General features: G+C 39.3%; 1 protein-coding gene across 2 annotated transcripts in view; it reads right to left on the bottom strand.

Moving 5' to 3' along the window:
• The window catches only part of LOC136885300 (zinc finger protein OZF), a 37,327-nt gene extending 24,461 nt beyond the window's left edge, over positions 1-12,866 (bottom strand). For both annotated transcript variants that reach the window (XM_068230358.1, XM_067157810.2), the window contains exons 1-2: positions 12,735-12,866; positions 387-465 (exon numbers count right to left, since the gene is read on the bottom strand). In XM_068230358.1, coding sequence (XP_068086459.1) covers positions 387-455 — 69 coding nt within the window. In that variant the 5' untranslated portion in view covers positions 456-465; positions 12,735-12,866. The remainder of the gene's footprint in view (positions 1-386; positions 466-12,734) is intronic.
• Between the last annotated feature and the right edge of the window lie 2,075 nt (positions 12,867-14,941).

Raw genomic sequence — 14,941 nt, 5'->3', positions numbered from 1 at the left:
GTCATTAATCATTACCCCAGAGGAGTGCAACAGGCTTCGGCAGCTGGCACAATTCCCATCCTCACCACAAGATGGGGGCTTCATTCATTCCATCCCTGACCCAGTCACTGACTGGAAAATAAGTTGTAGGTTTTCATTTTCAACAATACATCATCATGCCAATATAAGAACCAGATCACCGAACTTTTAATGTAACTACTACGTGTGTTCAACAATTTTATCTTCAGTTCAACAGAACAAATAAGGGAACTGTTCCAATATTTTAAGAACATTCTTTGGATTTTATCATGTAATTTAACTTGACGTATTTGGTAACCCGAATCATATTTCACATAATTTTGGAGAATGAAACTAGATATAGTACGAAATAAGAATAATGAACTTACAAATTTTGATGATTCTTCTGTATCAGACGTCCTATCTATCTCACATTTGACGAAGTGTACTTCCTCCATAATATTTAACCTTTAAATGAAAGAAAACAAAAAAGTTATGCTCAATTTTGTATGTAAATACTATACACTTCATTATGCGTCAAATTTCAACAAAGACCTTCAATTTCTTTAGCTTCACAAAAGTAAGGATTTTGGCCTTATAATAAACATTCCAAAACATTCATGGTAATCAGCAATCACAAAATTACCAATGCTGTTATCACCCCAGATGAAAACATCAGAAAGTGTGTCGCATTTCAAGTACCTAGAATGCTGTCTACCACAAGAAATGAATCTGGATGTAATATCAACACCAGAATGATAAAGCATGAAATAAGTTTCTCAAATTAAAACAATTTATGTGCAACCATTTCCTCAAATTCAAAATTTGGTGTGTCATGAGGTGTTGTGAGTTATCATTGTCACTTTATGGTGTCAAAGGATGGACAATGAGGGCTTCCTAAATAGGACAACTGGAGGCCTTTGAAAAATAGATGCAATATAGAATGTTGACAACTGCTCTCACAGGTCTGACACATTCATATAACACCATTCAACTGTAACTAACAGATGGTATGGTACAGCTTGGTCTCGAGACACCTGCCTTTCAGTCAATCACTAGATGGCAGGCCCAGGCCAGCCTCGCATTGTCTGTAAGGTAGCAGAGGCTGGGCCCAGTGGAGAAGTGGCAGTTATTGTTTTATGAGGAAGTACAACTAGCTAACCAACCTGCATTAACACTAATCAGAGGGAAAAAATGGAAAGATCTCACCTTTTGAAAAATGAAGGAATTGGCTAAAGAAAGACAAGGGCCATGAAGAGTGTGAAAACAACTCCTTAGGCCTTGAATGCTCTGATACCTAATGTTAGGGTCGATGACCAAGGGACAGGACAGATAAAAGTGAGGAGCCTGGCTCAAGTGCAAGAGGGCTGCCAAACCATGCTCCAAAATTAAGTCCCTGGGTCCCTTTTAGTCACATCTTACAACACACATGGGAGACTGTATTATTCTACCAACCCCACCCACAGTGGGTGAGGGGGGACAGAGCATGTGTCTAAAGATTCTGAATGCACTGTACAATGATCAATATCACGACTTCTCATGTGATATTGTTTGTCAATAGTTATCATGAAGCTGAATGAGCACTGTTCCATGCTCTTAAAAGCAATCATAAAAGTGCCCAGAACAAACCACAACTTATAGGGAAGCAGCTTCATTCTCTAACTGCTGGGAATGTACAAAGGTCAATTCCAAATTACAAACTAAATGAAAATGTTTTAAAAACATTAAGTTCACTGCCTGAGGACGCAGAGCAAATCTTCACAAAACGTTCAGATTTCCTACAGCTTCCTTGTTTCATATAGCAAAAAACACTACCAATATTGGGTTTAATCTATGACCTGAAAGCATCAATTTAACCATTAGTCATTCATTTATCTTACTTCAGCTAACTATGCACTATATCATTTCAACCATCTCCTTCTTTGAGCTTTAACATTTGCCCAATACTTTCGTATTAATTGTCAGTGTTGTTCCTTTCTCTTCTGTGTCCATGCCTTTCCTGTTTTCAGCTTTGGCTTTTTTCCTTGAATACATGGCAAGCCTCAAGTCTCTTCTTGAAAGTGACATGCTCCGGGGTGTCATTGCATGTGTCCATTCTTCAAGATTCCTTACTACCTCAGTGATCCAGGCCCTTTTGATTTTCTTGTTCTGAAAGTAGTTAATGATCCAATAGGCCTACCTTGGTGGGATCATTCACATCACGTGTCCAAATAAGGCGATCCTTTATTTCCGGATGGTGTTAGTTTACTTCTACATATGTATGGATGGTTCGTGATTGTGCCACTTTGTGTATTCACCATTTCCACTCGAAGGGCCGAAGATTATTCTAAAAAATCTTTCTTTGACCTACAGTTTTTCAATCAGCCCTTTCTTATTCATTCTGAGACATACCGCAGTGTATCAGACCTCTAGTCAAACAATACTGAAGTTATGTCACAGATTCACATTGAAGGAAATTGACTTTTCGTTGTAGACATGCATAGTTAGCTAGTATGCCATTTCCATTTTGTTCATGCATGACCTGAATGCTTCTTTCACAGAGATGTTGGGTTCTATCCACTATCCCAGGTACTTAATCTTTTCTGCTAGACTGATTTTTCCTTATTCCATGATTAAGTCTCTGGGTGCCAGCTTGATATTAGATATGAACTCGATTTTCTCAAAGGAGATCTGGAGTTTCACCTTCTCAGATTTTGCCCTAAGCTGATAAATTTAGTTTGTGGCCGAGTCTAGGAGGTGGGTTGGCAGCCATGGAGTCCTTATCTGAGTCCTGGCATTGCTTCCACTTCCTTGTACCAGGCTCCTCACTTTCATCTATCCCGTCTGATCTCACTTGGTCAACTCTTGTTCTTTTCGGACCCTGATGGTATTAGAATATTTGAGGCCTAAGAAGTCTTTGATGCCCTTGATGGCCTTGTCATCTTTAGTTGATACCTTCATCTGCAAGTGCTAGATAATTGATTGCAAGCTTTAGGTTTCTGTGGCCCAGCTTGACCCTATTTTCAATTACTTCATCAGTCATTTCTTCACATCACTCACAAATGACTTTCTCGAAGACAGAGTTGAAGAGTATGGGTTATAGCTCATCTCCTTACTTAACTCCTGTCATAATCTCAAAGGCATCTGATACCTCTCCCATAAACTTCAGTTTAGAGGTAGTATCTATGAGGATTTGCAGTATGGCACTCTTCTTTTGTTGTATAAGAGAAATTATTTTAGGATCTGAATTACTGTGGAACAATCAACAATTGAGTCATAGAGCTTCTTGAAGTATACAAAGGCCACAACAAACTTCTTGTTCCTGAGCTTCAGATAAGAAAGGGTGTATTTCAGGTTCAAAATCTGCTCGGCATATGAGTGCCCTCTCCTAAAGCCAAATTGATACACTCCAACTTATGGATCTAGTTGTACCTCAGCTCTAGCCTAAGGTGGTAGTGATTATTGTTTTAAGAGGAAGTACAACTGGGCAACTATCTAAACAGAGGAAAATACGGAAAGGGTCCAATGCTCTTTTAAGTATTATCATTTAGAGTTTCATGTCTGTGTAACTATTCATATATTTTTGGGATTATGCCGAGTAATAAAGCATATAAACACTCAACACACATAATTCCAAAAATTTTAAACACTCTTTTAAGTACTGTAAGTCTTATTCACCATGACAATAATACACCATTTCTTGCAACACGCATGCAAACATTAAAACACAAAAAGACCTATAGTAGCTCTAACCTATCTTTCGTGTTTGTAAAAGGCCAATGTATAATACACCAATATTGACAAGCCTCTTCAGAGCATTGTGAGATTGTTGAGGGAGTTGCCGCCACTTTCAATCTCTAAACTATATTTTGCAAACCAGCAACCAAAGTTTTACCAAGTAAAAAAGTAGGCGCTATTTGGAAAGCCGTACAATTCAATTGCACTCAAATTGAGAACATAAAAGTACCGTTTTCTGTGTGCGAACAATGATTACATAAGTATTTTCAAATATGTTATTGAAAAATAATTTTGTAAACATTTCAAAGTGTGTACCTGGAATACATTTCTTGCATTTCTGCCAATGTATGGATATTGTTTTATATTTTGAGGAAAATTGTGGAGAGAAAGAAAACCTGGATTGTTTTAAATGTATTATTATTATTACCATCATGACATACATTCTGTAAGCTTACTATGGATCACACAATGAGAACTGTTGTTCAATTAAGCTAAAAGACACATCATGTTCCCTCTCCCTCTCAATAACCACTTGCCAGATGGATGACACGCGGAGAGATGAATACATTTCCTGCACCCTTATTTTTTGCTTTTCCTTCTCAGTGCCTTTCCCAGAAGCCATCCTGTTCTATTTTAATTGTGGTGTGAAGAAGAAAGGTATTGTAATAACATGAGAGCATGGACTAGGGAGGAAAAATCCACTGTTCTAGCCTTTGAGGTAAGTAACTCAATGTTGAAAACATCCTAGGGGTATGAGCTTCAAATTTTAGGTAAATAAAATATAATAAAGTATGAGAATATATTCTTTATTTATTCCTAAGAATTACAATCCTTTTCTTAATCATCGTTATCTGGTTGATCAGATTAGCAATTTGCCTTTTTATGCCACTACGAGCGCTAATGTGAGTCAATGCAGAGTTTCACTTAAGTCCTTAACTACATTTAGTGTGTACATTTTTCAAAAATCAAAAAGCGCCTGGGGGTATTGAACCAAGAAACACATTACAGAATGAATTATATATATTTACTCCATTACTTCCCTCAATGACGGGTTGCCACAATGGACAAAGTAAAGCGTATCAGGATACAGAATGTTTTGTCATATAGAAATATAGCAACAATATAGTTTTTTTTAAATATGGAGGTACGAACAAATGAGACTTCAGGATGTGTACAGATCCACGTATGGTGGTGGTAATTATTCTTTCAATGCTGTTCATGCATTTGTGGATGAGAGCGACTAATGTGAATGTTTACACCTCTTGCTCCTTAAAAATATCCACCACAGTGAGGGCATTGGGTTCTTTGTGTATCGGAATTATCTTCCGGCCTGTTCGCAGTTTCCTTGTTTTATTCATCCTGTACATATTCACTTTCTGTCTCAGAGTACGAATATTTATATTGTGGTCTAGAATTTCTCCCTAATGAAGACAATATTCCCGTGGAGACTGTCGACGTAGTAGGTTGTTCTGTCGAGGCATAGTACTTATTCTCTTAACCTATCTTTATGCTTCTTCTCCATATGAAGAAGCAAGCCTTTCTGAGAATTTTTTTTATCACATTGAAGGTATTTATTTCTTTTCTCTAAATCGGTCTCCATTCTGAATGAGGACTGTGGTTAAGAGGAATACCAAAGTTCAATGATATGACAATTCATGGCAGAGTACCATAGCGACCTGATAACAGCTTAACTAAAATCTAGCTCCTAGTGATTGCGGCGGAAGTATTATGAACTCACGGACAGGTCAGACTGCACTCTTGCAAAGACAGTGTTGACTAAGTACCATATTATCGCGGCCCCCTTCACCAGCCTCTATTGGCAGTTACTTGAGTTAAACATAGTATACTGAGTATACTGCGTGTGCTATTTTCAATGGACGGTTTGCTTGGTAACGTGCAATGTATGACTGAAAAAGCAAGATCCATTAAAATGTCTAGTAGCGTTGGTACCAAATCTATTATAACCAAGTAAAATAACTCACAAAACGAGCCACGATTCCGTCAGATAACATCAGTGCACTATTAAAACCCACGAATAAACAGCACAAATTAGCAACGACCCCATAAAAACCGACCTGGCACTTATTTCTTACAGCACAATGTCAGAGAACATAATGCGCACAGCCATCTTGAATCAGTGATGGTAGGATTTGAATAAAAAGGAATACTAGTAAAGAAACAAGCAATTTTAGGCTGTTTTTCTGGAAATATATTTAGGCCATAAGTGATTTTTGAAAAATGTTTTTTCATTTTGATAGAGCTATCCAAGACTCACATTTTGAAACCTTTCTGGGCCCTTTAGCCCTTCCAACTTGTGGCAGAATTGAGGAAAATGCTTAATTTTACATTCTTTGTGGTATGGGGACCCCTACTTTGTCTGCTAAGAAATCTTTTCAACATTACGATGTAACACTGGCTTCTATGTATAATTTCTTGTCAACGGTTGTATGTATGTTGGGTATTCAGTCCGAAGGCTGGTTTGATCTTCTACAGCTCCACCAACAGCAGTCATAGATAGCCTAGGTGTCACTGAAGAGGCGTACTAGGGATATGAGTGAGGTCACATAATATTCTGAGGAAAGGAAAAAAAATCTGTCTCGAGGATGGTTTATGCATAGCAGGTAAGCGATTATCTGATTACACCGCACCTTTGACATCGGCTTATGCAGCCAACATTGCTGCGGCTGTTGAGAGCAATGTTAGGCGTAATTCTCAATGCAAATGCAGAAGTACAGAAACCCGAACAAGAGCAATCCCTAAGAGAAGAAAATATGCGCCTTTTCTCCTTCAAAGTTGTGGAGAATGACATACACTACCTGCCACTGGGCATTATGTGGCGACCACTGATCAAATACCTGTGTAGGAGTGTTTAAGCTATATGCAGGTAGTTAAGAACAGACAGGCCTTATAATAAATCATCAATAGCAAATATTCATAAGACATGCTTAACAATCCAGTGCATGCGCTGCAGCGTTTTGACAGCAGATTTGTTCTTTTTGTTTCAGTCCAGTAAGTAATCACCTCACCAGTTTTGCATTCCACTTTATCTTAGTTTGGATCTCACCCTTCTGGTGTATTACAACACTTGACCTTCAGTTCACTGTCTGCCGGCTTGGAGATATTTTAGTAATTGTGCAGTGCTTTCCACAGTGTGTGTACTAGTGTGCTTCGGTTGTGATGGTCAGCTGGGTTGTACACTTTAAATGTTCAGTGACTGTTGCACTCTTATATTACATATGGTTGTACCTTGAAATGGATCCAGAAAAAGTGAAAAGGATAAATAACTTGCTCGAAAGTGTTGAAATGGTACATATACAGAATGAAGCAACACTGAGAGACCAATGGGCTGCCAGAAAGATACTTTTTCAAGAAGACAATGAAGATGAGAGTGAAATGTTATCTTAAGAGGAGGAGGAAGACAATGCCAACAATGACACAGAAGAGAGTGAACAAAACACAGATGTTTTGACTGATATTGAAAAAGATGGAACTGAGGATACAGTGTCAGACTTGAACTCCCTCCTTGCACACCTCAGTATAATGAAGAGACTTGCAATCTAAATGGAACATACACTGCAGCGCTTATTGGGGCCAAGTGAGGAGACACAACATCGTAACACACATCCCTCACTGGAAAGGTATGGCTCGAGATATAGCATCTCCTACAGAAGCCCGGATATTATTTGTTCCTTGCGGTATGCTGGATAAAATTGAAAATTATACAAATATTTGGATCCAAAATCAACAGGGAAACTACAGTAGATCATGTGATGTTTCAAGCACAAATATCATTGAAGTCAAAGCTGTGACTAGTTTACTTTATTTAGCTGGGGTTCTGAAGTCATTCCATTAGAACTTGAGAGATTTGTGGGTGCGAGACGGAAGTGGGGATGAGCTTTTCCACACTACTATGGGCATAAATAGAATTCAGTTTTTACTCTGAGCTTTATGGTTTGACTGTATTACTGATAGAAGAGAAAGACAGAGTGTTGTCCGGCCACGTGGTGTAGGGGGCAACGCGTCCGCCTGTCACCCGGCAGCCCCGGGTTCAATTTCCGGCCGGGTCAGGGTTTTTTAATTGTAATGATTAACATCCCTAGCCTGGGGTCTGGGTGTGTGTGACATCCTTAATCTTCCTTTCCTCACACAGAACATTCCATACTACCGCCATTTCAATTACACGCAGGTTCATACAATATAGTGGCAGTAGGGGTAAAAGATCCACATGGGTCGATGCCACTAACAAATAGCATTAAAAAAGACAGAGTGTTGATAGATTCGCAGCCATCAGAGAAATATTCGAGGATTTCGCTGACCATTGCAAAACAAACTATTCTTTGAGTGAATATGTGTTTTTTTTTTTTTTAATTTGCTTTATGTCGCACTGTCACAGATATAGGTCTTATGGCGATGATGGGATAGGAAAGGGAGTGGGAAGGAAGCAGCCATGGCCTTAATTAAGGTACAGCCCCAGCATTTGCTTGGTGTGAAAATGGGGCAATCACAGAAAACCATCTTCAGGGCTGCCGAAAGTGGGGTTCAAACCCACTATCGCCCGGATGCAAGCTGACAGGTGCGCACCCTAACCGCAAAGCCAACTCGCCCAGTGAGTGAATATGTATTGATCGATGAAATGTTGGATACGTTCCACGGTAAATGTCCCTTCCGACAATACACTGCTAATAAGCCTACAAAATATGGACTGAAAATATTCGTCCTAACAGATTCCAGAACATTCTACACAGAGAATATGGAAATATATGCTGGGAAACAACAAGAAGATCCCTATAAAGTGAGCAGTAGTGGCAAGGATATGGTTGAAAGGCTTATTCAGCCATTTTCTAGATCTGGTCAAAACGTAACCATGGATAATTGGTATATGTCTGTACTATTAGCCCACAGTATGCTAGCTAACCATAGGTTAACTATGGTAGGAACTCTAAGAAAACAAACCAAAGACAGGCAACCTCAAAGCAGTTTTTTTTTGTTTTGGAAATGTTGCAACTCTGCTATCATATGTGCCCAGGAAGAACAAGGTGGTTTTGGTGTTGTCAACTATGCACAACAGTGATGAGATTGATGAAGAATCTGGTGATGATCGAAAAGCAGAAATGCTCACTTTTTATAATCTCTCAAAGGGAGCAGTAGGCGTGGTTGATAAGCTAAAAAGTGCATATTCTGTTTCATGCGTAAGTCGCCGGTGGCCTCTGGCTCTGTTCTACACACTTCTACCTGTAGGAGGGATCAACAGCTTCATCATTCTGGAAGCAAAGTATGTATGAGTGATGTACATTTCTGAAAAAAACTTTCAACTGAGCTGTGCAACAAATATTTACTGTATCGCCTCAATCCAGACTGTATTCCCTGGGGAATGAAGCAGAGACTTCAGGACTTACTTCGACCACAGTTGGTTCACAAGCAACTTGAAGATAGGCCCCAATACCCTGGAAGCTGTAACTTTTTTGACAGGACCAAGAACTGGTAAATTAAGACTAAAGGCACAATATGTTCACACTTTATCTGCCAAGAATATACAGTCTTCACTTGTAAATACTGCAGTTTGGTAAGAGAAAAAATGACAATGATTTATAATTAGTATGAACCAAGAAGTCCGCCTCTGTGGTGTAGTGGTTAGCGTGATTAGCTGCCACCCCCGGAGGCCCGGGTTCGATTCCCGGCTCTGCCACGAAATTTGAAAAGTGGTACGAGGGCTGGAACGGGGTCCACTCAGCCTCGGGAGGTCAACTGAGTAGAGGTGGGTTCGATTCCCACCTCAGCCATCCTGGAAGTGGTTTTCCGTGGTTTCCCACTTCTCCTCCAGGCGAATGCCGGGATGGTACCTAACTTAAGGCCACAGCCGCTTCCTTCCCTCTTCCTTGCCTACCCCTTCCAATCTTCCCATCCCTCCACAAGGCCCCTGTTCAGCATAGCAGGTTCAGCATAGCCTGGGCGAGGTACTGGTCATACTCCCCAGTTGTATCCCCAACCAAGAGTCTGAAGCTCCAGGACACTGCCCTTGAGGCGGTAGAGGTGGGATCCCTCGCTAAGTCTGAGGGAAAAACTGAACCTGGAGGGTAAACAGATGATGATGATGATGATGATGATGAACCAAGAAGCTGTCACTGCTACGAAACAAACTTGAAGTGATTATAAAATGTATGAATAGAGAGTATTTGTTACAATATACTGGATATTTGCATTTTGTAACTGAGGAAACTGAATGGACCAGGATATACCTTCCTAAGCTTCACTGTACATACCTACTTTTAGTAGGCCTACGGGTATCTAGTTTTCTTATTTTTTTCTGTAATTGCACTGGCAATATTAATGCTATCTTTAGCAAAAAAGAATATATATTACTTTAACTACAGATGTGATCACTTTTCTGATATTAGTGTTTCACTGGTGATTAATTGTATGAAAATGAATATAGAAAATAAATGTAGAAATGAAAAAATAAACAAGTAATATGATTAAAAGAAATGCTACCATAATAATAGTTCAAAAATAAATTGTGGTCCTTTCCACCGCGTGTGTGTACTGATGTAACACTACACTACACGTGTTCTGGAGGCTTAAAATAGGACACAAATGCACCTGTCAACCAAGCTACAGATAAAAAATCATGATCAGTGTTAAATTTCACAATGAAATTTACTGTGGTCATTAAATGTGATGTTGATTGAGGTTTTCAGAGAAAATACATTGAAATGATTGAGAGATTGCACCGAGAACAGAGTGAAAGAAAGAACATTTGTAAGATTGAAAGTGATTATTTTAGTGTACTGTTTACGATGGAGACGTGACCAAGAATCGAATCGAACAAGTGCTTTCCTCATAGTAATGAATTTTAGGACTTCGAAAATAGGAAAGTGTGCTTGTATATGTGTACTTTTAAGTTGTGGCTTACTGTATTATGTGCATAACGATAACAATTTTGAATATTGGTGGTTTCATTTGTGTAGTCCCAGAAATGAAATGGCGTATTTCTTTGAATATCGGGACTGTCCGAGCACAAGTTTGGCTCGCCAGATGTAGGTCTTTTGATTTGACACCGCCAGGTCGTGATAAGGATAGAATGATTGATGAAGATGACACACTCAGCCCCACTGTCAGTGGAAGTAACCAATTTTGAATATTCCCGACTCTGCCGGGAATCGAACCTGGGACCCTGTGACCAAATGCCAGCCATGGAGCCATGTAGTCCCAAAGACGGATGGTTAGTGATGACGTTTGTCGTGGGAGAGTTTAGTGATCCAGGGTTAAAGAGGAAATATCATTATGTTTATTAATTACGGAAAATAATCAGTTCGGAGTTCGATAGCTGCAGTCGCTTAAGTGCGGCCAGTATCCAGTAATTGGGAGATAGTGGGTTCGAATCCCACTGTCAGCAGCCCTGAAGGTGTTTTTCCGTGGTTTCTCATTTTCACACCAGGCAAATGCTGGGGCTGTCTCTTAATTAACCTTTAGATACTCACGCTCAATTTTCCCCCTTTATTATTTGCGTGGGGTCTTTAAGGCCTCCAGGAGTGTATACATTGAAAAAATACCCTAATTACAATACAATTGCATCTTATTTTACTGCAAATACTGCACCACATTAAAAAGTATGTTAACAAGAAATCAATATGCATTAAGTATCATAAAGTTCATGACAGTGTTCTTTTTTTCAGATTACACACAACTCTCACATATTTTCCTCATATGTTCTCCACAGACATGTTCCTTGCATTTTTCACATCTAGTTTTTATTCTCCTGTCCTTCGACCTATGGCAAATCATGCATCCCTTTCTTGAATTGTCTGGCTCCTCTATATCTTCCCTGTCACCATAACCTGTACGTACTCTTTTCTTGAGATTCCTATGCAGGCTAGGTATAGCAGCACGCGCCAACAGCCATGGCTTCATGAGTTCTTTCGCCAGCTCTTTCAAAAATACTCTCCTTGGCATGTTTTTCTCGTGGCTGGAATTGAATTTCCATACAACGAAAGTGTTCATACAAACCACATTGAAGAGATGATAGAAGACAAAGAGTGTCCATCTGTTGGTTTGTCGTGCTACGTTGTAAGTTTGGCATAATTTATCATTTGTGTCTACAGTACACCACCTTTCGTGCTGTTATAAAAATGAACTATTTCCGATTTCATTTTCTCATCCTCTTCAATAGCTACCATGATGCATGCTGGAGATCAGTATTACTGCTTTATGAATGCTGAATATTTCACAGTCTGGATCAGAATCAGAAGCAACTGGGGCATCATCATCGTCGTCTTCTTCTTCTCCTAAAAGCCATTATTCAGTATCCTGTACTTGACGACTGTGCCTTCCATACATATTAACCTGCAAGCGGAATACAAATAGAAGTAACCCAGAAATATGAGAGAAAATCGCTCTATTTGCTGCACTGTATCACATGTCAAAGTAAAAGCGCCTTATACTGTAGGTTATAGGCTTACCTTTGTATGTTAACAATTCCCAGACATCACAAGAGGTTCAGATGCTGGCCAAAATATGTGTATGACACGTTCACATCATCAAAACTAAATAAATAATTAGTTATACGCAATATGTGCAAGAATATGAAAAGAGTTACCTTAGTTTATTTTCATACGTAATTACTCGCGTGGGGTCTTCCAGGCCTGGCCACTTCTCTCCACTGAGTACCTTAGTTGGCAACAATGAACCAACTACTGAACTGAGCTCCCCTTCCCACAACATGAAGCTATTGCATGTGTCAAGGTCACACGTAGTCACTTCGGGAAAATATAACAATTTAAAAAGGGAGTGGGGCCTCAAAGACCCCGCGCGAGTAATTAAAGGTTAAGGCCACGGCCGCTTCCTTCCCACGACTACGCCTTTCCCACCCCATCGTCGCCATAAGACATATCTGTGTCGGTGCGACGTAAAGCAAAAAAAAAAAAAAAGTATTTAGCCAAAGTATGTTAATATTATTTATACATGTGTTGTTGAAGATACTGTAGCTGAAAATAGAAATGTTTGACGTATAAAGTTCATCTTACTTTCCTTTACACGTGCTGCTGTAAAATTATCATATTGAAACCATTGTGTATGTAAAAAACACAAATGAAACTTATGTGGGCACGAATTAATTCACAGAAAATCCTGCTGCAGGTCACTCAGATGTGAAAAAGCGGCGAAGCAATACCAGAATGCGGAAGATCTCTTACAGACTTCATTAGTCATCGCCCAAGCATTCGCGGAAATGTCACGAAGATCGCTATCTGCTCACTTAGAAAACAAACATATGTTATTTCCTAAATGATGGAAACGTTTATACCTAACTGAAAATGCTGCTATAACAGACTCGGAAGACGTATACCTGATACAGTGTTTGGCACAGAGCGACTACAGCTATAGTTGATGAATCGGATGTAACTAACGTTACAGGTTGTGATAAGGAGGCGATCCTCGTATTGATTGAATCGGATTATGCGATTGCAGCGCTACTCCGGTGTCTGCTGTACTACCGACGGAGGTAAAGCTGGTACGGAGCTTCGGATGTTAACCGGAGGGCCGCCTCCTGTTTACACCGTTAGTTTCGACTGTACTAACATATTGGTTTGTCATTTCAAACTTACCCCCAACAATTAAGGCACCCTATAAAAAGCATTGCCTACATATACAGAATAAACAGTCATTCACAAGAATGCATGTATCCTCGCATTTAATAATTTTTTATCCAACATTTTTAATTATTATCGACATACAATTCATATTATTATTATTATAATAATAATTATTATTATATTTCTCTCTTCCTTTCTGCAGTACCGGTATAATATATAACTTTCTTCTGTAGTTAGGTCTAGGGGTTTAAGAAGATTCAGTTCAGTACGTAAAAAGTTAAAAATAATATGCATTACATTAATTTTTTATTATTATTATTATTGTTATTACTACTAGTGTGAAAATATTCCTATAATATTGGCACCAGAATACAGTAGGTTCTATTTACATTTAAATTAGCTTTTAATTTCTGGATATGTCACAAATGCAAAATTTCCAAGTCTGTAAGTGTTGCGCTGTAAAAGATGGCACAATTGATTCAGAAGCTCCAAGTAGAAGTGCAACTCCACTCTGTTAAGAGCACTAGAAACTTTCAGCTGTTCACAAGAATATGGGTTGACTGTAAGATTTAACGAAAGAGGATATAAATACTACTGCCACCACCACCGAAGTTTTCTTTCCATATCCGATGGGAAGGGCGGGCTTCCTAAACAGTAATGCCACCTCTTAGATGAGGGATATTTCATCCGGTGTAGGTTGGTGGCCCCTGGCCTATACTAGGAACTGTTCCGGTATTCGTCGTAGTGGAGGAGAATGGAAACACGGGGAAAACCATTCTCATTATTGCTGATGGTGGGAACCAGCCCAAGAGGATATAATTTTGTCCAATAGCGAAGAGGACAGGAGCCAAACAGTTGGTGGAATTGGTTCCACCATACATACATTCACAGAGCAAGTGGCCACACAGTTTGGGTTATGAGCTATCAGCTTGGTATCCGCAGTCTGCCAAATTATTCAATGGAGGGTTGTAGTTTCACATTATAATAGCAATAAGTTATAAATTTTCTGTAAAAATGCTCATTCATTTATCCCATAATAAGTTATGCGCTTATTATTCAATCGCGGGTTCTCCGAAGGCATCAACTGAAAATGCCAAGAGGCTCTGCTTCATAAACTTCCACTCCGTGAACAACGCCAGATTGAACGGGATGTTACGCAGAAATTTGAGAAATAGTGACAGAGTGTTTTGTCTTATACTATACATTCTTGTTCATAAGTTTCCATTCAATCTCTCTATGGGTTCTATCAATTTCAGTGCTACCTTTTGGGTCATTTGATACACTGTTTTGATATCAGCATTCAGTCTGCAAGCCTCTGTGAATTTCCTAAGCACTTCCACAATTCTATATTTTCAAATAGTTCTGTGGTAACTTTTCGTCAACACCTTATGGTATCCCTTGATGAGAAGCCAGGAGATGTGAGGGTCCATGCGAACCGACTCCAGTGTTCAGAGTTAAAGGCCAAGTACAAGTAGTTAATTTCAATTCTCAACTTTTGCCTGGCAAATGAGCACATGTAGTGTGTTTACATGCAGGATAAAATCTATTAGATTATACTTTCCATAATGACAATGTCAAGTAAATGGAGATTCACTCTGGATCAAGTCCCAATTGTGAACACTGTACGAAACCAGAACGTA

This window comes from Anabrus simplex, chromosome 14, assembly GCF_040414725.1.
Source record: "Anabrus simplex isolate iqAnaSimp1 chromosome 14, ASM4041472v1, whole genome shotgun sequence".
Taxonomy (NCBI): Eukaryota; Metazoa; Arthropoda; class Insecta; order Orthoptera; family Tettigoniidae; genus Anabrus; species Anabrus simplex.
This window is presented reverse-complemented; position numbering and strand designations above follow the sequence as displayed.